General features: G+C 43.0%; 1 protein-coding gene across 1 annotated transcript; it reads right to left on the reverse strand.

Moving 5' to 3' along the window:
- Positions 1-1627: 1627 nt before the first annotated feature.
- LRIT1 (leucine rich repeat, Ig-like and transmembrane domains 1) lies at positions 1628-27036 on the reverse strand. Its single transcript, XM_006270172.3, has 4 exons — positions 26821-27036; positions 23804-24270; positions 13417-13722; positions 1628-3141 (listed from the first exon to the last, which is right to left on the reverse strand). Exons 1-4 carry the CDS (start codon positions 26940-26942, stop codon positions 2150-2152), a joined length of 1887 nt encoding a protein of 628 aa, XP_006270234.1. The 5' UTR covers positions 26943-27036; the 3' UTR covers positions 1628-2149.
- Positions 27037-27869: the final 833 nt, after the last annotated feature.

Consider the following 27869-nt stretch of genomic DNA (forward strand, 5'->3'; position numbering starts at 1 on the left):
ATAAATTTGATATCTGCATCACGCAGGTATCAAATTTATGCCCGATTATTTACTGCGCTGTAATGCACATGTAAACACTGCACAGTAACACTGTGTGTAGACTAACTTTACTCCCAAGTCAGTCCACACATAGCATTAATGTGCTTTAGTGCCTTCACATGTAGACAATGGCCTATTCCCACCTATCGTGCAGTAAATTTAAGCTGGTGTAAATGTATGTGTAGACATGCCCACTGTGTATTTCATCAGCTACTTGACTGTGCTAAAATGCAGCACCTTTCAAAATAATTTTAAAAACAGTAATCCATGTAGCCTATAAGGGATATAGTATTATATATTAAGTATGGGGATCACACTTACATTTTCTTATTTTTTGGCAAATTGCTACCATTTGAGAGAAGTCCCATGTAAAACTAACAATCTCTCTCAAACTGGAAGAAACTTTTCAGTCACTCCTTGTAACTAGCTATTGCTTAGTTTAGCAGCAGTTACTTATCAGGACATGTATTCATACATAACTGAAATACTTGTGAGCAAGTGGGTACAGTACTACCCAGATCTGACACAGATTTCCAACAGGAAGACTGTATTAATCTACACATATTCCACATAACTATGTAGTACAACTTCAGATCATTTCAAATTTATTTCTAAATATACATTTAACCATGACTCAAAGTTGAGTCTTCTAAAATTACATTACAACCTGCCTGAAGCCACCTTCTACACCATTTGGCAGAATGCATTTCATGAGCTATCCTTAAAAGGTAAGAGGGATTCTGTTTCAAGACGAGCGTTGGTATCCAAATGTGTTTAGGTTTATAAGGGTCTAGTTGATGATTAGCTTATCCTGGATATAAAATTAAGTTTAGAGAGACTTGGAATGTCTTTCCCAAGCTTCTGGAACCTCTTCACTTACATTAAGACTAGTAAAATACTTGAAATTCCCTAACTGAGGGGAAATAAGGTTCATGGCCACTCCACGTGTTAAGAAATTTCTCATCATTACGTTACCACTGGAGTAGCTCCACTAGTGGTATGAATAGTGGGGTCATCAATCTTGATTAGCCAATGAGAGATCTAGCCCATGTAGCCCCACTCAGAGCATAACTAAACAACACAGAGACAAAATACAATTATCTGACTAAGCTGTCTACATTGCTTCCTCTCTTAGCATCATTGGTGGAGATTTAGTTGTGTGCTGAAGCTGCTGCTCTGAGAGATTTACAAATAGATCTAAAATAGATACAACCATATTTTGCACCCACACTTAACATATTTCTAAATTCTAAAAATGTAGACAGTCTGGCATGACTTCAGTTAGCACAGCTGCTTTAATACACAAACAATACTAACTACAGAAGTGTTTGAAAATGAGAGCCATGCATAGTGCTTAAAGACCAGGGCCACACAACTATTCTTGTAAATCACAATTGGCATCATTCAAGCCATAGCAGGGCGAGGGCCAAAATGGCATCACAAGACAATTTCAAAAAGTCTTTAGGTATACATCTTTTCTCTTGATTCTGCTCTTTTCAAATTTTCCTCAGATCAGGACATGAACATTAGAATAAATTATGTTTCTTGTATTAGATACATAGCTGCATGTTTGCATATAATGAGTTACTGAGCAACAAGTTGCATATTTTCACATAAGCCTTTAATCATGTTGGGAATAACACGAGTCCAGGAATCTCCCCAACCTTTGCAGTTACATTTCTAGTATTATTAGAAAAAACTTCATCACTTGTCATCCTAAAGGAATTCAAAATATCTCATATTAAAATGTGTAGCATATGACAAGCCAAGTGTTAAACAGCAACATATTGGGATGGTTTCATATTCAATGAGTAGAGTTCGTTTTGTACAAGGAACAGCAAAAAATTTAGGACTTATCACAGACATCTTTGGGGCTTTTCTTATCAGATTCAATGTGATCAAAACCAAAAAGTTCTAACAAAATGTCTCAGCAAACCTGGATATATAGTCAGTCTTTTCACATTTTATTTTTCTGAACATGTTGGGTAACATTAGAATTAACACAATACCTGCCAACATTATGTACTGGTGTGATCTGCAGAGTTAAATCATATATATCCTTGTATGTGTTTCTGTCTCTCTAATGTGGCAATGACTAACCTAGCTAATATTAACAAAAGTACTCATTGGGTTGCCCCTCCATCTTTGGTATTGCCTCTGAGTCCACGCTGGATCGTGCAGATAGCAGCCTGTTAGATTCATCCGGGGTATGTCTAGTCAAGTATTCTCCTTCTGTTCCTTTTGTTTTTGCTCCTGAAGAGAGGCTTTCAAATGTGACATAGGAGTCCTGGATTTCCTTGGGTTTCTGCAATAAGCATTTTTTGCAGCGCCTTTTCAGTGCCCCACAGCAAACCACTAAAGTCAGAGGAACAGCTATGACGCAGGCCACACTAATAACAACCACATTAATGAGTTTTTGGGTTCCACCAGCGCTGGCAACTTCATCTGTGGAAAATATGGTGCATTGCTCTTTCCTGGGGATCAGTCCTTTCATGCAGACACACACTATGTATTTGGTCTTTGGCAACAGCCCATTAATAGTGATCTTCATCTTACCTGGCTCCACATTGATTCTACGCATGTCTCTTTCTCCAAAAATGGCATAAAGAACACTGAATTCAGTTGTGTTCTTGGCCAGAGGGGCTTTCCAAGCCAATGAGATACTTTGATCTGTGTCCCCTATCACTCTAACAGACCTTACTATACGTTCTGGCTCCTGTTGACCAGTGGGTGGACTTGATAAAAGGTTTCTTCGGTTGTTATTCTGCTCACTAACTATATTCTGGAGCCCAATATTCTCTTCTGTACCTGATCTGGCACTCTGTGTAGGTGAAGTTGAGGTTGTGATAACATACCTAGCCATCAGTTTATCATTGTAAGCAGCTGCTTCCATACTGCTTACCTTTCCATTCCAGACTCCTTTAGAGTTAGCATTAGGATCATCTGTGTTTTCAGAATCAGTGATAATGAGGGAGATAAAGGCCTCTGTTGCCCCTAGGAAGTTCTTCGCTTTACAAATGTACTCTCCAGAATCAAGATAAGAGACTACAGGTAAGCCCAGGATAGACCAACTCATTCCATCGCTAGAAATTTCCTGATGCACTAAAAGAAGGAAAAAAACAAGGATATAATGTAAAATACAAAGATAATACTTTCAGAATTTTTATATATACACCATAGTGATCATTTTAATGTCACCACAAAGACTATGAAATCAAAATAAATGTATTGAAAGGACATTAACTATTAAAGTGACCTTGAAGTTGGTCACTTTAAGCTAGCTCATTCTTTTGTACTCCTCAAAAAATATGAAGAGTTTTTTCTCCTTCTTTATCAAAGAAAAAAGGCTTCTGGGTAGTGTTTCATATAAGTATTTCATATTATCAAAACCTGATTAGGGTTACAGTTCAAAACCAAGATAAAGAGCATAGTTCCATCTTCAGGGAAAAAATAACTTGTATATGCAAAATACAATAAGGATGTGATGTCAGAGGAGTGGACTGAGGTGTGTCTGGAAGAGCAGATATACTTTTTACTTCTGATTTACATGAAAGAAAATATTGGAAAATATGCTCATAACACATTTATGGATCCCATCTAAATTAAATACACAGAGGCAAGTAGCTGGGAAATAATATCCCATTGCTGTAGAATTAAGGTACATAATTATATCATATTAAAAACTGAGAAATCTGGACACCTTACAAAAATTAGATGAAATCATCCAGTCATGTAAACCCAACTGATCTTTGATTTTCTTGCTCTACTACATACCATCCCCTTTCTATCCCCTTTTCTCCCTATCAACTTACAGTTGTACAACAAAAAATGAAAGCCTCAAGTAAAGATAGGTTTGGGACTAGCCAGGAAAAAAGTTTTGGGGTTTTTTGGCACAAATATGGCAATCAAAGCACTAGTAATCTCTCCTATCCAAATTTGTCTCTTCTGAAAGATACTTTAATTTAAAATAGAAATTAATCTAAGTTACAAAGTTAAAATTGGGTTCCAAACTTTCTCAAAGTCCAATGGAATTAAGTCTAGCATTTTAGACCAGGAAACTTTCTGATGAAAATCAAATCAACCATAAAGCAGAAAATGGTTTTGTATAAGTATGTATTGAGTAGGGATGTTGAGTAAAAGACATTTCCAGTCTTTCAGTAGCAATTCAACCTCATTTTAACATCTAGAATTAGTTCATTTTTTTTCTTTCCATTCAGGAAAAAAATATTCAAACTGTCAAAATGTTGTGTTGGCAAAGAAGATACCACCACTGAGATGCAGTCTATTTTTTCAGCGAAGTGCTCACTGAAAAGTAGTAAACCTATGCTTAAAGGGACAGAAGATATATCAATCTTGACTGTAGCTGAACTTTCTGGACTGCATGCTCTTTTTTGTGTTTTCTTATTTCTTTAATGTAGGAGGTATGTTTTCAGCATGATGTGTTTGTAGCAGAACCCCCAGGTTTATTTTCTTTTTTTTTTTTTTTTGTATTTATTTTAAAATTCATTCCCTCCCCTTCCCCAACCATTTCTGACCTTTTCTCTCTCTCTCTATTCCCTATAGATAAGTAAAAGTGAGCTCAAACTTAGGATAAGCTTTAAACATTTTTATTTTGGTAGCAAGTTTTTGGTTTTGGATACCCATTGTTTTACATTGTATAATTATTAGTTTTTGTATTGATTTTTACTGTTGTATATTGTATTATTATAATTTTCATATTGATTTTTATTTTTTCATGTGGATATTGTATGGTTTAGGCCTGTGTTTGTAAGTGAACCAAAGCCATGTCAAGTTTCCATTTTATATGTCAAGTCTCCACCTTCTGTCCTCTGCCTGGGCATCCCATGTTGCAACTGTATGAGTCACATACCCCTCCCATGTAAATTGGTTCCCCAGTGAATGAGTGTGATTGGAAATGATTGAAATACAATGGTAGCAGGCCTCTATTGGATGGCCGGTAATGACTGGGCCATCACCTCGCATTGATTTATCCAGGAACCACGGACCTCACCCAGGAACAGAGATAAGACCAACATTTGAAAGACAAAAGACCCTGCAAAACCAGCAACTCTCACCATTACAGACACCCGAAACTGCACATCCCTGCATGGAGCACACATGCTCAGTATGCCAGGGGCTGACCCTTGCCTGGGCATGCCTCCTGTCACTAGGGTCACACAAGGTCTGCCCCTATAAAAAGGGGCAGTGAAGACAGACCCAGTGGGAACACCATTTCCATCTGGACCAGCACCATGCCACACCACCTATCCACCCAAAGGCCCTGCCAGCGACCCTCCTCTAGACAACACCTACTGGACAAGGACCCCTTCCAGCCTGGATAGGTAGATATTACCTGCACACCTCCTCCTACAATTTGGACTCTCTCTCTCTCTCTGTCTCTCTCTCCTCCTGGACTTCAGTAGACTTCAGCCCCTCCACCAAGCCTCTTTAACCCCTGCTGCCATTGTGTGTGTGTGGGTGGGTGGGTGTGTGTGGGTGGGTGCAAGGGAATCAATGTGGCATTGTGTCACTATCTCCCCTGTTCAATAAAACCACTGTCATTTGCAACCCTGACTTGGGTCATGTTTTACTGAATCCCAGTCCCTTCCCTATCTTAAATTCCAGCCTCATTCTCTCTCTCTCTCAGCTCCAGTTCCCACCCTCTCTGCTAGTTTCCTGATCTCCTTCCAATTCCATCTCCCCTTTTCTGCCACCTCTCAGCCTCTCCTTGCTTTCCTGCTGTCCCTGCTTCCTGCTGCTTTTCCTGTGATTTTCTGCTGTCCACCTCTCTGTTTTCAGGCTTCCCCCGCACCTTCTGTAATCTCCCCCCCCCGCAGCTTCACAGCTCCTATTAGCTCTCTCCAGCTTCCAGTACCTACTGCTGCTCCCTGCAACTTCTCTAGCTGCCCCGGAGCCATCCATGGCTCCCCACACCCAGAACCCCTCTTTAACACCCACACTTGCCCTTAGTTCCATTTTCCCTGTCCCCATCTACCTTTTCACCTCCCCTGTATCTATGGCTTCAGTCCCAGACTCTGTGCCAGCATGCTTCCCTGTTCTGCAGGCTTTGGGCATTGTCTTTTAATCAATTAAGATCAATTAACCTAAAGTTACCCCCGAGCCTCAGTTCTTCAGCCCAGGCCCCTCTAGTCTACCAGTTCTAATCCTGGTCCTGGTGACTTTCATTTCCAGTAACTTTAACTCCCTACATTTCTACTTTCTTACCTTAACCTTTCCCCAGGTATCCCAAGTACACCAAGCACATGCATAAATATGCATCACAACACCCAACTTAGGAACTCACCTCTGTGTATGTGTAAGTGGGTGCTACGTGCGTAAATTAGTGCATACACACAATAATATATACATATACAGATATCATTGTGTGTGTGTGTGTGTGTGTGTGTGGTATATGAATTAGTAATCCACGTATGTGTATTGGATGTGCAGGTGTTGGTAACTGTTAACTGATTCTGTCTAAATTTGATGTGTGTAGCGTGTATGGGCTTAAACTGGTGATAGGTGTGCATGAACCTAGACTAGTTATTTTGAACGTGTGTGTATCTGAGTTGCTAGTGTGAGTGAGGTGTGTGTATATATATATATGTGTGTGTGTATATATATGGCATTGTGTGCATGATATACGAATTAGAGATCTGTGTTTAACTTCTGGGGTGTCTAGTGTATGCGCTTGAATTGGTAATAGGTATGCATGTGTCTAGGCTGGTTTGAATGGGTATGTGCCTGAGCTGGTAGTATGTGTGTGTATGCACCTAATTTATTTGTGTGTTTGTATATGTGCAATTGTACACCATGCCTTCCTGCCTAACAGTTCAATATTGAGATCCTGAGCATTGGCCTGACCCCTCAGGGCAACTTGTTAACATTATCATTAGTAGTAGTTGCTCCACTAAACCCTGTATATCATGCACAACAGAGCAATGGCCTGTGAAGATCACCAAAAAGAAGTCTTATATGTGGTTCTACACCTGTGAAAGAAAAAATATATCTGTTCCCTTGTTGTATTAAGAAAGGGAACATATCTATTCCCTTGTTGTATTTCTTATATTGTATTAAGAAATCTGGTAACCCTTTAAGGGTCCTAAAGCACTGATACATTTATTTTGTTCAATCTTACAAGAAAACAGGATGGCCCAATGGGAAAGGAACTTAGAGTTGTCCTGAAATTGAACCCTTTGGGCATTTTTTAAGTCAATGGTAAATTGTACCAGTGACTTGAGTGGGGCAAAGATTATGCCTTGAATCTCACGTTCTGGAAGTTGTGTGCTGACCCATATGTCAAGTGAGTACATTTTGTTGCTCTTTATAACAACCTATGTATTAAAATAGATCCAGCAATTCTGTTACTATATAATGAGGAGAGGAAGTTAGTTGTGTTATTTTGAAGTCAGGCAGAAAGCATGGTATGGATTGCCTTATAGACTAACTGAATCAGAGATGAGCAAGACCACAATTCATCAGATATTAGCAATCATCTGATGATGTGTACTATTCACAAAAACATATGCATCTATTCTGTCTTCCTCCATAATGGCCATCTTGAAGAATACAGTGCCCCCACCGCCATTCCAACCTAATGAATAACAGGGCTATTCAGAATTTTTCTGAATTACCATTTTGCCATCAGAACACACTAGTTCATTGAAACTTTTCACAGGAATGCATAAGTCTTAATATCTGTACTGAAGCACTTGAGAGCTTTTACTGTTGCATAGATTTCATAGACATTAGGCCTGGATGGGACTTAGCAAGATCATCAGGTCCAGCCCCGTGCCCAAAGGGCAGGGCAGTCAGCAGGTTTCAAATGATCCCAGAAAGATAGGCATCCAAGTGTTTCTTAAAGAAATCCAGAGTATGTGCCTGCACCACCTCTGGGGGGGAGTTTATTCCAGGGACTTGGACAGTAAAGAAATTTTTCCCTATGTCCAACCTAAAATGGTCTTCCAAGACTTTGTGACTGTTGGACCTAGTTTTCCCATGGGGTGCTCTGGTGAACAAACGTTCTCCCAGTTCCCAGTGCACACTCCTTATGTACTTATGGGCTGCCACCAAGTCACCCCTGAGCCTACACTTCTCCAGGCTGAAGAGTGCCATACCTTTCCTCATAAGGCCAGCCTTCTTGTCCTCTAATAATTCATATAGTTCTCCTCTGGAGTCTCTTGAGCTTCTCCACATCCTTTCTGAATTGTAGAGCCCAGAACTGGACACAGTGTTCCAGCTGTGGTCCCACCAAGGCCAAGTAAAGTCAGAGGATGACTTCCAGGGTCTTGTTTGACATTCATTGGAAGATGCAGGCCAGAGTTTTGTTTGCTTTGCTGGCTGTGGCATTGCACTGGTGGCTCATGTTCATCTTGTGGTCAGTCCAGACCCCCAAGTCTTTTTCCGATGCAGTGCTAGTGAGCGTAGCACTGCTGATCCTATAAGTATGGTGTGGGTTCTTTCTTTGAAGGTGGAGCACCTTGCATTTCTCAGCATTGAATGCCATCAGGTTTTGATCCACCCACCTTGTAAACCTGTTGAGGTCAGCCTGGATTGCCAGCCTATCCTCTGAGGTGGCTGCACTTCCCCATAGTTTGGTGTCATCAGCAAACTTAGCCAGTCTGTTTGTAACACCTGAATCCAGATCATTTATAAACATATTGAAGAGTACAAGTCCAAGAACAGAGCCCTCGGGGATGCCACTGGTTACAGTGTGCCAACTTGATTTGGTTCCATTAACTGTCATTCTCTGGGTCCAACCACGGAGCCAGTTCCCCAGCCATCGGACCGTGAAATTGTCTAGGCTGTAATTCCCCAATTTTTCCATGAGGACATCATAGGACACCAGGTCAAAGGCTTTCTTGAAGTACAAGAATATGATATCCACCTCTTCTCCTTTATCCAGGTGATGCATCACCTGGTCATAGAAGGAGATCAGGTTGGTTAGACAAGATCTACCAACCACGAAGCCATGTTGGCTCTCTCTCAGGTCAGGATCCCACTGTGCTACATACTGTACAATCACAGAATAAAAAATTATCCCTGTCCTGCATAATTTACCATCTATTTATATGAATAAAACAACAGGGGCAGTACAAAGAGGCCATGAAAAAATATGTGAGCAGAATGGGCACTGGTCTTAGTATATCAGCACTCTAACCTTTATAAAGGTTTTATAAGCACCACAGTAAAGCAGTGTTTTGAGGAAGATTTTGAAAAAGAACAATGAAATGGTTGTGTGCACCTAAATGTAAGGCATGGAAGAAAGCAGAAAGCTACTTGTTTGAATATTTAACATGTGATTTATTATGGCTGTTATCAAGAGCCAGTTGGAAGTGGAAATCAACATCCTGGTACTGAATGAGAAATGATAGATGAGGAGGTAGTAAACCAGAGGCAGGCAAAATACAGCCTGGGGGCTGCATCTGGCCCACCAGGCCATTCTATTCAGTCTGCGGTATCCCTACAAAATTTAGAAAAATAATATTTATCTGCCCCTGGCTGCCTGTCAAAACTGACAAAGCCAGGGGCAATAGGGCCCAGGGGGAGCCTCAGCAGGGCTGAACAGCCTAGCCCAGCCCACCCCCAACCATTTCATTCTCTTCCTGCCCCTGCCTTGCTCCAGCACCACATGGCTGTATCACCAGACCAAGGAGCATGGGGCTATGCCTGTATATGTTTGTGTGTGTGTGTGTGTGTGTGTACAGGCAGGGACAGTGTGGGGGCAGGTAGGGAGTGTGTGTGTGTGTGTGTGTGTGTGTGTACATACAGGCAGGGATGGTGTAAGGGGGCAGACAGAGACAGTGTTGGGGAGAGCAGGCAGGGACAGTGTGTGTGTATAGGCAGGGACTTGTGTGTGTGTGGGTGTGTACATGTACAGGCAGGGACAGTGTGTGCATGTGTGTGTGTGTGTGTATGTGTGTGTGTGCAGGCAGGGACTCGTGTGTGTGTGTGTGTGTGTGTGTGTGTGTGTGTGTGTCAGGCAGGGACAATGTGTGGGGGCAGGCAGGGACTCTGTGTGTGTGTGTTTGTGTGTGTGGGCAGGCAGGGACAGTGAGGGGGGGGCAGGCAGGGACAGGGTGTGTGTAGGCAGGGGCAGAGCGTGTGTATGTGTTCATAGGCTAAGTCCCACACATGCACCCAAGCATACACATGCACCCACGTTCCCCTTGCACTGCCATACACGCAGACCCATCACATCCCCTCACACGCCCCAGGCACACATTCCATCCACAAACCCCATACCCACCTACGCCCCGCATATCCACACACATGCAGCCACATACTCTCTCACACCACATACGCACATACCTACAGCCCCCCCCACAAACCTATACACACCCCCCCCACAATATACAAGAGTAAGACTTCATTTTAAGCTATCATGCAATCACCTCTATGTACACTACACAAACACATGTAAACCAAGACATTTTTTTTTTAACCAAATTAATGAATGCTGTAGAAGTTCGCTTTTTAGAATATAATTTGGTATTTTTCCGGTTCTGAAATAGCAAAACCCTTGCTGAAAGGACTACTACAGGGGGCAAGGGGAGGGACTTCTGGTGGCTAAGGTCAGGGGTTAGGGGGCAGGACTTCTGGTCACAAGATGATGACCAGGGACAAGGCATCTGTCAAAGGGCAGGGCTACCAATGCAGCCCTCAACAGCTTGCCAAAACTCGGTAAGCAGCCCTACACCCACAATAATTGCCCGCCCCTGTAGTAGACTATTAAGGCCTAATACCGCATTTCATGCAAGAAAGAAAAAGGTTTGAGTAAAAAGAGATGGACTACAAAAATGATCTTTACAGAAGCTTGATGAATGGATACAAGTGTAGAAGAATGGATTTTGTCAGATGGATGAGGAGGAGCTTCTGAATGAAGGAAAAGTAGAAGGAACAAGTAGAGAGAGAGAGGAACTGAGCTAGAGAGACGAGTGTTATAGAAGCCTATGGAAAAAAAGATTTTAAGACCATGGTTCTCATCCTGTTTAGACTCAGGACACCCCTTATTAGACTCAAGGCACCTCTCAGAAAATGCCAGCTCTTAGTTTTTGCTTGTTTTTTGACAATGAAAAAATAACGGAGCTAATTCTTCTACTACAAAGAACTCAGAAAGACCAAAATGTTCTTGACACTATTTGAAAGCTCTGGGTTTACCTCATAAATTATGTGCAACAGTGCTAATATTGTGCAACACCCTTAGAAGTATCACACAGTACCCCTGGGAGCCCTCTCACACAGGTCAAGAATCACTGATTTAAGGAAGGCAAGGTTTACTAAACTGAAGATGATGTCAAGTCAAAGAGGATAAGGCTAGATTACTGGTTCCAAGATTTGACTAGGAAATGCTCATTAATAATTTTGGCAGGAATTGTTGCAACTGAAAGCAAGGGGCATACCTGGATTGGAGACAGTCTAAGATAGAGTAGGACAAGAGGGACACCAGACAGTGCTTACAGATAAAGCATTCAATGAGTTAGTGGAGAAACCCAAAGGGAAGTGAGAAGTTCAGGAAAGCAACTGAGAGTAAGAATGAGAGTGGACATGAGGAAGATGAGGAGATAGGTTAGGATGGAAACTCTGAAACAAGTGATGAGGTTACAACAGGAAAGCCCACAAGAAACATCTATATCTGTGGCAAGACAAAAGAAAAGCAAAGGAAGGCATACAAAAAGAAAGTGTTATATTGAATGCTGTCATTTTTTGCTCAGAAGGAATTGGTGAGATCTGGCATAGAAAAAATGTGAAGGTGTGTAAATGAGGGAGAAGGAAGTCAGATTAGGCTGTTGGCAGACATCAATTTAGTCTCATGATAGGTACCTGATGAATGTTATGCTGGATCCTAAGAACTGTGCATCCTGACGTGCCAGACATGGGATGTAGGATAAAATTTGCCAGATCCCATCACATGTCAGGACCTTCAAACCTGCACTAAAAAGTCCACCATTATGGGCTTTACATCAGGGTTATTAAAGGTGCCCAGGCATAGGGATCCAATGGGCTCCCCACGGGTCAACACTTTTGCAGTGTTGCTATGCCCTGGCACTTTTAAAAGCCTTGCTTTGCAGCCCTATGCAGTGCAGGGCTGGACATGCAATTTGGGATCTGGGATAAAATTTGTCAGGACATAATAGCGTAACTATATTAGCATCTTCCAGCAGCCAAGGGTAGCAAAAAGGTGGCTGGAATTGCTGGTATATGATTCAATTAAACTGGAGAAATAAAGCTGTTTAGCCAGGGATACAGCAAAAGATTTCTAGTGTTTCAGAGTGGAACATTTCTATTTTGAAATGACTATTTACCCAAATTTTCTCAATTTTATATTACATAATATGAATAGATCATTTTAATTGGAAAAAAAATATTCAACTTTACCTAGAAACTTTTCAGTTGTCCAGGAACTTTGTTTTTAATTTGTATTTTCAAAATGCCCTGTTCACTCTCCTTTTCAGCATCCACTCTCTCCCACTGTGTGACACAGGATATTAGACAAGATAGAAATATGGTCTAACCCAGTAAATGGCAGCTCTTATCTTCTTATTTTTCAGAAAATTTTTTAAAATGTTGCTCTTTTCATTCAATTTTGGAATTGAAAAAAACTGCAAAATTGCAGATTTTCCTATAATATTAAAAAACTAGTTTTTGCCCACCCTGAATTCAAAGACAATTTAAATTTGAGGGCAAAACTTTATGAGATTATCTTAGGACCAAGTTTGTATCCTGAAATATAGACGATGTTTTCATTATCTTTTTACTGACTTTTGTGTGGGCTTAATATTAGTTCCATTAGTACACTAATGTTATTTCTACCACATTTTTCCTTTTATCTGCAAATTTGATCCTGGTTGAATTTATATCAAACAAATCCTTGATAGAAAAATTAACTAAACATTTAAATGCTAAGTCAAAAGTGCAAAAGCACCATTAGGGACCTCTGGCATCCCATAAGATGGAAAGACTCTTAAATATATCATTAAAAATAATTTTTAAATGCCCGTTGTTTCAGCTGCATATTTTTCATTCTTGTATGATAGACAGATGTGCAACCACAAAGAAATACCTTCAGAGATGGGAAAGAAAATTATTGCTACAATATAATTATTAGGGAACAGAGAAAATGTAACCTATTTCATGATACCTTTATTAACATCCTTATATCCACTGATGTGTGGGTATTCATTCAAAATTAGATCAATACTGTGGAGAGGTACAATGTTAACTCTGGTTTCCTTTTGTCCTGTTTCCTTATTCAGCAAAGATGTAAACAGTATTTTTACTTGTTTGGAAGAGTGAGTAACTGACATTTGCTTCAGAAACCACAGAAAATACAAGCCTAGACTCCAGTCACATGATGCAGTATAAAGCCAAACTCACCTGTGCCATTAAGCCGATTACCATCAGCTCTTCTCCAGCTGAGTTCAGGGATGGGTACTCCAGTAGTACCACATCGCAGAAGCACAGTGCTGCCCAATATGGTCTTTACTTTGGCAACAGATGTATGTACAACAGGACTTTGACATTTTCTTAGTTCAACTTGACTGAAGAAAATTCCAGCAAGACTCCGGGGGGTGAAGCACTTCAGTTTTGGTTCTATAAATGCTATGTTAGGAGACTGGAAATTTATGAAATGGACCATTTCATACAAACTGCAATCACACACCCAAGGATTGTCTTGCAAGCCTGTGAAGACAAACCATTACAGTTATTTGTCACTCTGCTACTAACCATGCCTTTGCTACTTTTGCTTTTATTCTTTAGAAAAAAATGAATAAATGGTGATGGGCTCATACTCTACCACATACTAACTTAATTTGTAGTCTTGTGGATGGACTATAACCTGACTTCTAATTCTCACCATCAAATTTTTGTAGTGTAGCTATGAACCACAGTATGGCTATTTTCTTTTTAAAATGGAAACAACAGTGCTCTATAAAGCATTTTGAGATCTGTGAAGAAAAAGTACTAAATAAGTATAAAGTATGATTATAAGATTATAAACATTGGACTCTCCATAGTTAAGATTGCAGATCTATACTTTTGACTTGGAAAGAAAACAAAAATTGGCCTGCAAATTGCTACTTCACTGTGAAAACAGAGAAGAGTGCTCCTGCAAAGCTTGAAAAGAATTCATCCACCTATTTTTTATTTGAAATTTTGACTTCTGCCAAAAGTGTCTTTGGCTGTGTCTATAAGGCCTCCAGAGGAAGCTGTCTCTAAGAAACAAGCCCACCCAATCACAACAACTATGTGCAGCCAAGCCCACTAATGGGCTTCATTGAACATAGCTCATGGCAACCCTAAGCAAATGTTCCCAAGCTCTGCTTGTCTGGAACACTTGAGTGCTGTGCTACAGCACATGCTAAGGGCTGTTCTGAGCCCTCAGACCTGCTCCTGTGCCATATATGCTGCATAATTTTCAGGCTCAAACACAAGCAAAGATGTCTATGATTTTTGAGCAGCAGACCCAGACTTGCTGCAGAAGCCGTTGAAAGAGAGCCTTTGTCTCCTTCTAGAAAATATAGTTTTTTAGTTGAGTTTTTACTACAAATTTCCATTTAATTAATTTCTTTGGAAATTTGTGGCCTAGTTATATTAGAGAAATATAGCCAAATCAAAAATATCTTTTAAATGCTTGAGACCAACTACTTCCCCATTTATTTCAAATGGAGTTATGCACTAGTCCTGCTCTACTGCTATCAATGAAGTATTTTTATCATTTACTTCAGTAGAAGCAGAGTGAGGCATTATATAAATGTCTGAACATTTTCCCTTCACCTGGCTAACTCTGTGTTAGAAAGAACATAGGATCCCTTTTAAAATCACAGCTACCTGCCTCTTAATCAACCAGCTGAAGTCTTTTATTTTAGGAACTGTACAACAAGGGTGCTAGGTATACATGGTTTATTGGGGAAAGTTAACAGCCATTTAGTAGTTAGTGGAATCAGATTTCAGTTGTAAGGTTGTAAATTCTCCTATAACTAAAACACAAAGATATTCATGCTTTCATATTGTCTGATTCTTAACCTTATAGGCAAATATTTTTTTTTATTATTGCATTAAATAAGATTAAAGAAATGTGAATTTAATTACTTTGCTCAGTTTTACAAATGTCTACATTTTCTTTCTGTCTCTCTTTCCATCCAAAAAAATCACTTTTCACCCAAAAATGTGAAAAAAGAATAGATTTTTTTAAATCCCTTAAAATAAAATATTGACTTACAAAAATTAAAATCAGAATAATGAATAATGAACCAGAGTTAATATTGTTCAGTTGTGACAAATTATATATTCCTTTATACCAGAATAAAGTAAAGTATTTCTTCATCATTTAGGCAGTATTAGATTGCTAAAGCACTTCACTTGTCATTACTTTGCTTTCAAATGCTTGAGGTTGGCATATAAAATAATGGGTGTATAATCATATAGGTACAGCTGAAAAGCAGGTGAGCCAGTCATCTAATCTTCAATCTTCAAGTCAAGCAGCAGTCACAATACATAAATACATAAAGCATTGCTTTCCTGATATTTTTGCAAGTAAGCAAGCTACTCCAAATGCTTGTGTTAAATATATTCTTCTGGACTCCTATTCTAGGTAATGTAGTTAAACTATTCTGGATGCTCTGGTAAAATAAGTGATTCTAATTTCAGGTACTGTGTTCAAATCAGTATGGATTAAATAACTGATGGTACCATTGTTGTATTACTTTTACATTAAATCTTGGACCTGCCCTTGCTCACCCATGGACAACTTTGACATGAGCCCACAAAACATGTTTTCTGATTATCAGTTGCTCCCCTTACACACCCCTAGTTATGAAATGACTTTATTGCTACCCAGTTCTCTCTGAAACTTATCCCTGAAGGTGATAAAGACAGCTTCTGCTGTCTGTGCGATATACAACCCATGGCAGCCACTGATGATCCACTTCACTATTACAAATATTCCTCAAGACCTACCTGATGAGCCACTTTCAGGTATTGCCCAAAAGGCATCACAAAACTAAAAACAAATGACAATGACAGAGTGCTAAGTTAATTCCAATGCTACTCTTATTATAATAAAAGCAGGCTTTTGAGATCATTCAAAATTATCTGCCTTATGATCTAAAGGGTAAAATTAAATCTTTCCTATTCATAGATTATGTTTGAGTGTGAAAAAGCAAAGTGCAGGAGAAAACTAAACGTATAACTGTGTGTGTCTCTCTCTCTCCCCAACTGCTCTATAAGCCATGGATTTACCACACTAGAATCCCCATGTATGTCCACTGAAAGCCATCCTGGGTCAAGTCTTTAGGGTCAAGGAAGCAGCCTGCATATTGTTTTATGTACTACATTACCCTCACATATATTTCCATGCATTCATTCCTTAAGGTCCCCAGGTCAAGCAAACTGTGTGGGTGGCTATGCTAGCACTCATAAGTCAGCCAAAGCAAGAACACTGGAGTCTTTTTCTGATCAAATAGTATAAAAATCCATATAGTGAGATATGATGAAATAACATTTCTACATGTAACTTGGCTCTCTACAAAAAGAAATTCACATCACAAATTGTTACATTCAACATCCTATCGTTACAATATGAATAAGATCATATAATTCAGGGCTGTCCAACTGGCAGACCAATGGCCACATCTGATTCAGGAAGGATTAAAGCCAGCTCCCACCAAGCTGCCACTCCTCCCATTGCTCTTGCTGCTGTGATGGAAGCCAGAGTCCCTGGGACAGGGCAGTACAGTGAAAGGGAACCCAGTAAGGTTGTTCCCTACATGGTGAGGGGATGGTTTGCTGCCTGCATGGCAGCAACAGCAGAGAGGCTCAGGTGATAGCTCACACTGCTCATGTGGTGGTAGCAGGAGGGGTGAGGAGCAGGGCAAGGAGGGGAGGTTTGCTCTTCTTGTGCAGTGGGGGAGGAGGGCTGCATGTAATAGTGGTCCTGGGATCCCATGCGACCTGTGGCCCCCCCAAGCATGTGGCCCGCACAATGTGCCCATGATCAGGTATAGCCCCAGCCACGCTGAAGTTGGACAGCTCTCATGTATCCTCTGTTGAGAATCAGCACCTTGCAACATGCACAGAGGAGATGCTCATTTCTTTCTTCCTTTCTTTTTCCTAACCAAATATTAGCTGCTATTAGCTAATAAAACTAAAAACTGTGTAGACTACAATTTGTTTCTTCAAAAAAATATTATGGTTTCTTTTAAGTGTAACCTTAGTTATGTTAGCAATGTCTGTTTCTTCATATTTGGGACAACCATCTCAGATAATAAGAGTAACTCATCCTCTTTGATGGGATTTTCAGCTAGACTGGGCACATCTACATGTATTATTAAGGTGCCTGAATAAACTACAGTGCAGTTTGCACCAATATCAGCTGCTTTCTAGGTGCAGCATTTTCACGTGAGCCCAGGACAGCAGCAATTTTAGCAAGGGCAGAGTAGCACCAGGCTGGCAGGGAGTTCAGTGGGGGAATCAGTGCTGGGCTCTAGGTGGCAGCATCAGGCAGTGAAGGAGCTGGCTGGAGCACAAGAGTGCTACAGTGTGGGGCTAGGCAGCAGGCAGCCTCCACAATATAGCATCCTCATGCCCCAGCCAGCCCCAGTTACAGTCTACACATGCTGCTGCAATGGGGAGGGGGAGGGGACTCCCAGCACTGCATGCAGGAGCCATGCACAGCCAAGGCAGTTCCTGCCTCCATGGAGTTGGCCCAGCACACCAGGAGGCAGGGCCTGGTCCAGCCCAATGGAACGCAGCTCCTGTGTGCAGTGCCAGGAACACCAGGCGGCAGCAGGAGCCAGTGGACCAGGCTAGCTCCACATGCTACATGGAGCCCCTGGGTCTCAGGCATTGAAAGCCTGCATGCCATTGTGGGGCTCTAACAGCAGCAAGCAACAAGTGCCCTGATGGCCTGCTGCTGGCTACTGCTGCAGGGTGAGGCTGTGCACCATGCAGAGAGGATGAGCAGGGGACCCAACCCTCCCACATAGTCCCTGCAAGCCAACACAGTTCCCCCCACCCCCACACAATCCTCCCATACATACAACCCCCCACCCATAAACCCCATACCCATAAACCAGCACCACAAACCCCCCACCCACAAAACCCATAACCACAAACCCCACAACCACAAACCCCACCACAATCCACCTACAAACCCCATACCCACAAACCCCTGCAAAAGCCCCACACCTCTCCCCCATAAACTTTACACTCACCCCTCCCAACTCCCCCCACAAACCCTCCAAAACACACATACACCCACACTCGCCCACATCTTCCCGCCCCCCCCACCCCCACAAATCTCACACCCTATATGCCCAGCTGCCAGACAGGATGGGACCTGCTGGTGGCAGCTGTGACTGCAGGGGCAACTGCCACACTGCAATCCATGCCCACACTGGTACTGGGACCAGCGGCCCCAGCCAGGGTGGGTGGGGGAACTCTTGGTCCCAGAAACCACTTGGGCAGTGTGATGGGCTCTGGGGAGAAATAGAGGTAGCAGCAGAGATGTGTATGTGTGTGTGTGAGAGAGAGAGAGAGAGAGAGAGAAAGAGATGGGGGTCAGGGATGGGGGAGCACTCCATAGCCAGGAGGAGAGGCCACCATAGCCAGGCTTAGATCCCCCCTCTGCTCCGCTAGAACAGGCTGTGCAGGGGAAGACTGGCCTGGAAAGAAACGGGCTTGCCCAGCCCCTGAGCCCCAGTCAAGGGCTTCCCAGGAACAGCATGGGGATCTCTGGGGCCTGGGTACAGGCACAGGGAGCAGAACAGCAAGGGCAGACACTGTTCAGAGCCACAAAGCAGCCAGTGAGACAGCTGCAGCTATACTCATGTCCTGGTGCTAGAACAGAGCTGCTGCCAGGAGGGAGCTAGTGGGGGCCAGCAGGGGCTGTGGGTTGGGAGTGAGAAGCAAGGGCATGGACAGGGCACTGGCATCCCAGTTCTGCTTAGTGCCCCATATCCTGGTGAGGAAAGGGGTAGGGGCACCTGTGATTCTTCTATGACAAAAAAACCCAAAAGCCAATGCCAAAATGTATAGATATTTAGAATTCATTTTACTATAGTGATAGAGGCACTGGTAGGCTTCCAAATTGCTTTAAAATTATAATATATATCAATGAAATGTTGCCAGACTGCTCTCTCTATATATAGTGGCATTCCATTTGAATTGCTGAAGAACACAGATTTTGTGTCTTTTAATGAGAGGATGTGGGGTTTTTATCAGAGAATTTGCAATTTTTAAACAGGGAACACCAGGATCTCTGCTGGTGAGGCAAGTGGCAGGACCCATCAGAGGAGCCTGTCCAGAACGAGCACTGGGGACCCAGCTGGAGGGCAAATGAGGTGGCTGGCCTCCTGGCCATTTGGGGCCAGGAGAAATGCTTTGACAGTCCAAAAGTGGACCACTGAAATGGGCACAAACTTCTGGGCAATAGCTGCCCAGATAGCAGATACAGGGCACCAGAAGACATAACAACAGTGCCTCACAAAGGGCAACTGTGCAGCCATAGCCCACTGGCAGCTGGCCCAGAGTTGCAGGATGCTCTGCTGCAGTGCCCATACCACAGCCCAGGCAGTTGTGCAGTCCCCGTCTGGGTCTGGCAGGGGTGCAGCCATGGGGCTACAGGTCCAAGGTGGCAGATGCTGTCATAGGTGGCAGCAAGTCACAGCCAGGCAGCATCCCCCACTGCCAGACTGCTGCAGTGGGTAGAGGGTGCAGGGGTCACTCCAGGTCACTCCAGCCATCCAGCTGGCACAAGGCACTAGTGTCCCCAGACACCAACTGGCCATGCCTCAAAAGCTCCTGTCTATTCATAAAACTCATACCATAGGCCCTAAGGCCCACCTGGCTAACTAGTAACCCCATGTGGGGCTAATGAATGAGTGGTACAACTAAATTCTTGGGACAACTAATGAAAAAAACAGGATAGGACTATGGTGTGGGTCAAAGGCTCAAAACATGAAAATAAGTGCACCTGAGGGGGACACCAAGCAGAGTCCCCAGGGACACATCCACCAGTCCTCAAAGGCATCCAAGGAGTTGGTGGATGCCATCCAGTGGTGCTCTGCCAGGAAACATGCATGGACAAGTGAAAGGTAAGTGACCCTTCAGTCCTCGGGCACCTTCTCAGCCACAGCCTCCTTCCTGGTCATGTACAGGGCCCACTTGGCCAGGGCCAGGGCCAGGGCCAGGGCCAGGAAGAGGTTGACCAGGAGGTTCCAGGACTTGTTGAGGCCACGGAGGGGGTGACCAAAAATAAAAAGGTTCAGGGTGAAGTTCAACCAGAAGCTCAGGAGGAGGTTCTGGAGGTGGAGGGGCTGCAGCCTGGTGCACTCAAGTGTCATGTGCGCCAGGCTCTCCCTCTGCCCACAGAAGGGACAGGAGACTGGGACATCTGTGAAGCTCGCCACATACATGCCTATGGCAATGGCTCCATGTAGGAGCCACCATCTGAGGTCCCCAGTGGCTCATGGCATGAGGGTGAAGTACAGACTCAGCCACTGAGGTGCCCTAGCTACACCCTTGCCGAGTAGGTCCCGCCACTTGATGTCTGGGTGGGACGAGAGGGTGGCATGATGGATTGTGCAGCACACGAGCATGTAGAGGTGGCAGTGATGGATGGTGGAAAAGCGGACCAAATTGGTGTCCTCCAGCTGGCTCAGGTGGTGAAGTGGGGAGCACCACAAGGCTGGGTGAGGCACTGGCCCCACAACAAACTCCAGTGGCTGGAGGACACCGGGGGGAGGGGGGCTGCCACCACACAGGACCTCATCAACAAAGGCAAAGGCAGCAGGAGATAGGGCAGATTTTACCTCCTGGACCAGCCAGGTGGTCACACGTGTCTTGGGTAGACCCATGCGCCGGGCCAACACAGCAGGGTCCACCCACTCCTGCCTATCGTAGTACAGGTGGTCTCCTATACAGATGACACTAGCCAGGATCAACCTCTGTTGCAACCAGGGTGCCTCTGCCACTGGCATCTCCAGCTGGGGGTTCCAAAGGAGGGGCTCGAGGAGCAGGTTGGTGCCCTGGGCAAGTGTAGCAGGGAATCTGGAGGTGGAGACCAGCCCCCAGGCCCGGAGGAGGACCTGGTAGAAATCTGGCAGCCTTCACAGGTCCTTCAGGGAGAAGCCCACAGGCCAAGAATCTGCCAGTCATACGAAAGTGCGAGAAGAAGACATACCCCAGGTGGCCCTATGCCGCATGGCTACCAGCACCATATAGCAGTTACTGCAGGGCCTGAAGGCAGAACATTAGGACGTGGCTATGCAGGCAAACCAGGCCATGGCCAACCTCCCACAGTTACCTAGTGGCATCCTGGCCAGAAAAACTCCTCTCTGGAGCACCACCAGGAACTCAGGAGGCACAGGCAGGGTGCGTAAGCAATGCCTGAGCATGGACAGGACCACCTGGTTCAGCACCAGCACTCTCCCATGCAGGGAGAGACACCTCAGGAGTTCTGCCCATGCCTGCAGCCACTCCACCACCTTTGCCTCTAGCCAGTGCCAGTTCTGCAGTGGGGAGGGGTTCATGGGGGACAGGTAGACCCCCAAGTACAGCAGTGACCCCATGCTCCAGCGGATCCCATGGAACATGGGTGGGAGTGAGTGCACCTGCCACCCATCACCCACCGTCAGGCCAAAGCTCTTGACCTAGTTGACCTGGGCAGAGGAGGCTGCCAAGTCCAATGCCTGGGTGCCTGGAGGCTGCCAAGAGATGGCCTTTGCTGCCACCTTGTAGTCCGTGCAGAGGACTTGGGTCTCAGTCTTGGGGATCCCCCTTCTTCAGCAGAAGGTTCAGCACAGCCCTCTGGCACAACAGGGGGAGTTCTCCACTTCCCTCAGATTCAGCCCAGACTGCGGCAAAGTCTGGGCTGAGGACATCACAGAAGGCCCAGTAGAACTCCACGGTCAGCCCATCGATACCTGGTACCTTGTTGCCAGGCATCAGGTGGAGGATGGCCAAAAAATCAGCCAGAGTGAGAGGAGCCTCTAGCTGGTCCTGGTCACCCGCTCTGACCTGTGGGAGTCCCTCCCACAGGGTCTGACAAGCTTTGGCGTCGGTTGGATCAAGGGAGTAGAGCTCTTCATAGAAGGCCCATGCTCACCTGGATCCGTGAGGGGGGTGCCGTCACCCACTAGAAGGCAGGTGATGTACTTCTTGCCCCCCACCACAGCTCCTTTCCAGGGCATAGAAGAAGCAGGAGCCACAGTCCATCTCCTGAAGGATCTGGATGCATAAAAGGACAAACACACCACAGGCACAGTGGTCATCCAGAGCGCAAAGCTCATCCCACCTCTGCCGACACTCTTCACAGAGGGATGGGTTGGTTGGGTCGGTGGCCAGGCACCTCTCCAGGTCCAGCACTTCCCACTCAAGCTGCTCCCGAACTGCCTCCCTCTGCCGAGTGTGCCCCCAAGTGTAGCTGCAGTAAAAAAGCCGGATAAGCACCTTCCCCACATCCCACCATCTCCAAGCCAAGGGGAAAGCTGCCCATTTCTCCCACCAGGCCAGCCAGAACTCTCAGAAGGCCTCCCTGAAGCCCACATCCTCCAGCAGACTGGCACTGAAATGCAAGTAGGCCAACCCCAGCCCAGATCCTGGGGGCCTCACCAGCGTACAGCACATTCCTGAGCCATACTGCACCCGCACCATGTCACAGCTGCCATACAAGAGTCAGGTGGGGGGGGGTGATCCCCACTGTCCCTCGCTGACCCCCACTGCATGGAGGGGCTCTGCCATGAGCCCTCAGAGGCCCCAAATCACTGCTACAGCAGCCAGTGAGTGTAGAGCTTGCTTTTTTTTTGCTTTTTTTTTTTTAAGTGCTGGGAAGCTGGGGCCAGGCAGAGGATGGGACCAGGCAGGGCAGCCATGGGGGCTTCTCCCATGGCTCCCCCACTGGGGCAGAAGCAGGCACAGATGGAGGAGCCACGGGAGAACCTGCAGCCTCCTGACTGATCCGAATCTCCAAATCTCTCCAAATCTTTTCTGAATCAATGCAGAGGCTTCAAATTTGATCCAGGCCTTTTAATGGACCTCTAAATTCAATTTGGATTTGGGGATTCAGCTGCCGAATCTCCTCCGAATCTAATCAGCAACTGAAGCTTCATACAGCCCTACTGAGCACTCTTAATATAGGCTATCAAACAAACATCACATATCAATTACTCTGAGTCACTACTAACCTGGGGTGCATTGAACAAGAGGCTTACATCCTCATTACCAATCCTTTCTGAGTATGCTTAAAATACCATGAAGAATATGTCTTTCTGTCTAAGGCATCTAGGAAACAGTCATTATTATATCTAGTCCCTGTTAGGGTGGTAGAGCCTAGTCATTTTATGGCCCACTCAATAATGGCAGACCCAGCTTTATGCTAGGGTAAACAGTCTACCACATCTTTCTATATAGCTCTATATTTCCATGCTGGTAAACTCTGCCACAACAGTAGACTAAATTATTGCTAAATCAGCATTGTTACCTCCTGAGAGAAAGACGTTTTTTTTTTTTGCCAGCAGTAACTTGTTTGGCTGAATAAGGAGCAGAACTGGTGAAATCTAAAAAAAAGTATGTGAAGAACTTTAACAATCCTTACTTTCAGGAGGACATCTCTTGCCCTGCCAGCGGCATACAGACATCAGCAATGAGTTGCCATTATTATTTATTTTTTCTAGAGTGAAGCTACTATTACTATATGCTTCACATTTAATAGTGATATGTCAGTGGAGTTCTAATTTGCCCCATTCTTATTTATTTCTCTTACCTATAATGATCTTGGAGTTGTCATTGGGGAAGTAAGGAACTGCTTGGAGGTTTGCCCAGGCTGAAATGAGAGCTTGAGGAAGAGTCATCAGTTTATTGCTAGACAGATCCAGATAGGTAATATTCTTTATGTAAAGAGTTGCTTCTGCTGATACTGAGGTGAGTTCATTATTATGTAAATCCAGAAGCCTTAGCTGGGGCATGTCTGCAAGAGAGTCCCATGGGAAAGAACTTAAATCATTCCCATCCAGTCTTAGCTCTTGTAACTGACGAAGACCCTTAAAAGTAATCACACTGAGGCTGGTCAAAGAATTATAGGGCATCCAGAGGAATTCCAGATTATGGAGAGAATGGAAAGCCTCCCCTGGCACTCTCCTGAGGGCAGTCTTCTCTATTCGAAGTTTGATTGTATCTCCTGGGATGTTCACGGGTGTGATTGTCATTTCTGGGTCATTGCACAGCACAGTTCTAGTTGGAAAACACAAATACTAAAATTATTTTTCCTATATTTTGAAAACTTTTTACATTATTTCAACCTACATTTTCTGCATCCCTGGTACCTGCATCCTCTTCCTTCATGCTCTTCTTTTTTATTTTCCTATCAACCAGTGATCTATATGTAAATCACTCAGTCCTGTAAAACTGAAGCAATTTAAGAGCATGAGGTCAAATATAGATTTAATATAAGTGACTTTGGTTTGTTGCTCTCGTCAATATTTGTCATGAGTCTGCCCCATATAGTCATTCTTCTTTTTATTTTTAATTTACTTACTCAAAGTTGTAACTGCAATGTGTTTACACTAATGATCATGCCAGTGCATATTGTAACACAGATTACCATTTGAGCCACAAGGGATTTGACCTGACAGCCAAATATTAAGCAAGTCTCAATGAAGTAGGGGAGGGAGAAACAAACAGAAAATGCAGCATGGAATCTCCTATTCATAAAACGAAGACAGGAAAAAAAATCAAAGCCCATTTTGAAATTAGAACTAGAGTGAAATCTGTTAGAATGTGCAGTGGTCTTGAAGCCACTGTACTCCAAACATTCACTCAACTAGGTGCATCAAAGCATCAGAAAATGTACTTTTAGGAATAAATTGCAACTCTGGAACGGGATTTAATTGTTCTTTCCCATCTCTCAACTGTACAGGGCAAATTCCAAAGACCTTATTTTGTATTTACTCAGACCTTGTACAAGTGTGCATGAGATTGTAGATTCCATGGGAAAAATGCATTCTAAAATGCTCATTATTCTGTCTAACAACAGCGGAAAAGGGCAATTTCTTCACATGAGCAAAGACATTAATTTATACAAAGTGTCAGGGTCTAATAAGCAGGTGCCACTTCACATGCTAGAGAAGATACTATGAGAGAAATATAATATTATCATCCAAGTACCACCTCCTTGTTATACTAGCCAGTTGATAAAGAGATTATAAAACTATCAAAAACAGATTACTTTTGGTTAGAAGAAGTTTATCAGTGCAAATAAACAAAATAGCTAAACTGCTTTTTCTCTGTCAAGTTTTCCCAAATTTAAAGGTTTTCAATTGTCTGTGTACATTTCTAATTTTAGCTCAGTACACAGTATAGTTGCTTTCTTCCAGTATTTCCTATCATAGATTAAATCTTTGATGAAAGAAGCATACTCAAACCCTGCAACCTGAGAAATGGAAAGCTTCATGTGGTTTTCTTGAAATAGCTTCTGGATAACTCATGAGACAGCACGTAGCTTTGGAAAATCTCCTTAATTGAAAAAAAAAAAAAACTAAAGGAAAAAAAAAGAATTCCCACCCCTGAAAACCTCAAAAAAAAAACCCAGATTTTTTTATGTAAATGGCACAGAGTGTTCATTAATAGGAGTGTATTAATGTGCATTTATGTTGTTGATGGCAATTTTAGACAATATTGTCAAGTAGTAACCTACAACTCTGCTATCTGATCCCCTAATATTAGTGGGAAATCTCACATTTTGTCTAGAGAATTATTATACAGAAAAACAGAAATCATTGTTCATTTAAAGTGAGGATTAGACAGTTTAACCTACTTGTCACACAAAGTAACACAATTTTTCCCAATCCTTAGAAGGGAATTCCACTGGGACCCAAGGCATCTAGGGAATAACTCACTAGTTCTACTGCATTCTCAGTAAATTGCATATAATTCTTCTCAGCAGTATACTTATCACTGGGGAGCCACTAACATATATATCTATAGGACCTGAAAAGTTTTGGCAAAAACAGACCCATTTTTTCTGGGGTCCAAAATATAGATGGCAGGTTTTAATTTCTTCTGTCTAGAAAAACTATTTATTTTGAAAGGCAGCAATTGCTCCCTGTCTCATAAGCTTTTCTCTTGTTAATGTACCTCATAGAAGTTTGCCCTATTTCCTATTGAATCAGAGCACAGCTTCATGACAATATTTCACAAACAGTAGTGCATCTTCAGGGAAAATCTCTTTGTAAGTGTGATTCGTTCCAGCACTAAAGAACTTCCAACCTTGTCTTTGGTGGATTTTTTTTTTACCTGAAATTATTCTCAGTCTTTATATTTAATTTATGGCGCATGTATTTTTATTTCCTTCTGATTTGGGGACTGTTTCCTTCTCATAAAACCTCTATTTGAAGGATTCTAAAGCAAATGTACACGCAATTTTGAAACCACAGTACAGAGAAGCCTGGTTTCTCCTTGGAAGCAGGACAACTATCTGAAGACATAGTTTCAGCCCATAAATTTAAAATACACATTTTTTATTTTATTCATCTTTTGCTATTCTACCAATGTTAATTATATTACTTCTCTCCTAGTACAGAAGATCATTGAATGCTTTCTCTGAAACCAGATTACAGTGCGCTCAGAAGCTAATCCTTCTGCACATAAAGCTGCAGTGCAAAGTGATTGGAAAAATAAAAAACAAACAAACAAACAGTCACAGAACAACACTGTTTTCTTCTTCACACATCCTAAGGCGAATATTAAAATCTTCCACGCTAAAAAAACAGAGTATCAACATACCTTTCCTTTGTTCCTTCATTGAGACTATGAAAGGTGCAGCTACATTGGGAAGGGCAAGAGCAGTGAGCCAAAGGCAGCCCTCCAAAGGCTAAGCAGCAGACCAAGCCCACAGTGATCCACATTGTTACCTGTGCATGTGAAGGACACCAGAACACTAGACAATGTGGAGGCTTTTCTCAGTTGTTTTATCCATGGACTGGTCGCATTTTGTTAACTCTCTTTCGTTTCCAGTCGCACAGTGATCTTCCAGCCCTCACTGAATCCATCAGATAAAAAAGGATAGGCAGGGGATTAAGGATGGGGACTTGAGTTATTTTCATGTAGGTGCTTATTGCTTCCTGGAATCATACTGATGGTGCAGTTCTCCCCTCAGTGACCCATAAAAAACCCAGATTCCTAGAAAAATACAGTAGCTATCACATGAAAAAAAAAAAGTGTTTTTGTGAGCTGTATCAGAGACAACATCACTATTACTTTAATAGGTTCAGTCAGAAGCTCAGTTTCCTATAAGGCCTTTTGGATATTCAATAACAAGTTGTTAACACGGCAGGAATTTCTGCCATTGTGTAACATATTAATATGAGAAATAATGTTATTAAGCTTTCATTTTTAAATAAAAATGTGTTTGTTTATTTTGTAGATGTGATGAACGTTATAAAACAAGGAATGAAATGGACACTGTCTTATTAGCTCATCCCCTGACTTAAGAGCTCAAGAAATCCTCAGAAACACCAATCACAAATCTGCTGCCCTCTTGCTAGATGCCTGCCTTTGGGATCAAACCATTTTTACTCCCCTCCATTGGAAACATTTTTTCTGAATATGAGCAAATGCAGCATAACTCAATAACAAAACCTGTGATTTAAGGGTTCCCTTTACTTAGAAGAACAAGATAAATATTAAAAAGTAAAAATCAACCTTGCAAAAATTTAAACGTGTAACTAGGAGGCTTGCTGCCAACTTTTTTTAAGCAACAGGGTTACATGCATATTAACCAAGATACCAGATATACTGTATTCCCCACTCTGACATATACAATGCTTATATTT

This window comes from Alligator mississippiensis, chromosome 6 (assembly GCF_030867095.1).
Source record: "Alligator mississippiensis isolate rAllMis1 chromosome 6, rAllMis1, whole genome shotgun sequence".
NCBI classification, from domain to species: Eukaryota; Metazoa; Chordata; order Crocodylia; family Alligatoridae; genus Alligator; species Alligator mississippiensis.

Excerpts from the sequence above, each read along its gene's own strand:
- LRIT1 (XM_006270172.3), bottom strand. The coding sequence starts at position 26,942 with ATGTGGATCACTGTGGGCTTGGTCTGCTGCTTAGCCTTTGGAGGGCTG. Across the intron at positions 24,271-26,820 it reads AATGAAGGAACAAAGGAAAG|AACTGTGCTGTGCAATGACC; the intron begins GTATGTTGATAC and ends TTTTCCAACTAG. Across the intron at positions 3,142-13,416 it reads TAATCGGCTTAATGGCACAG|TGCATCAGGAAATTTCTAGC; the intron begins GTGAGTTTGGCT and ends TCCTTCTTTTAG.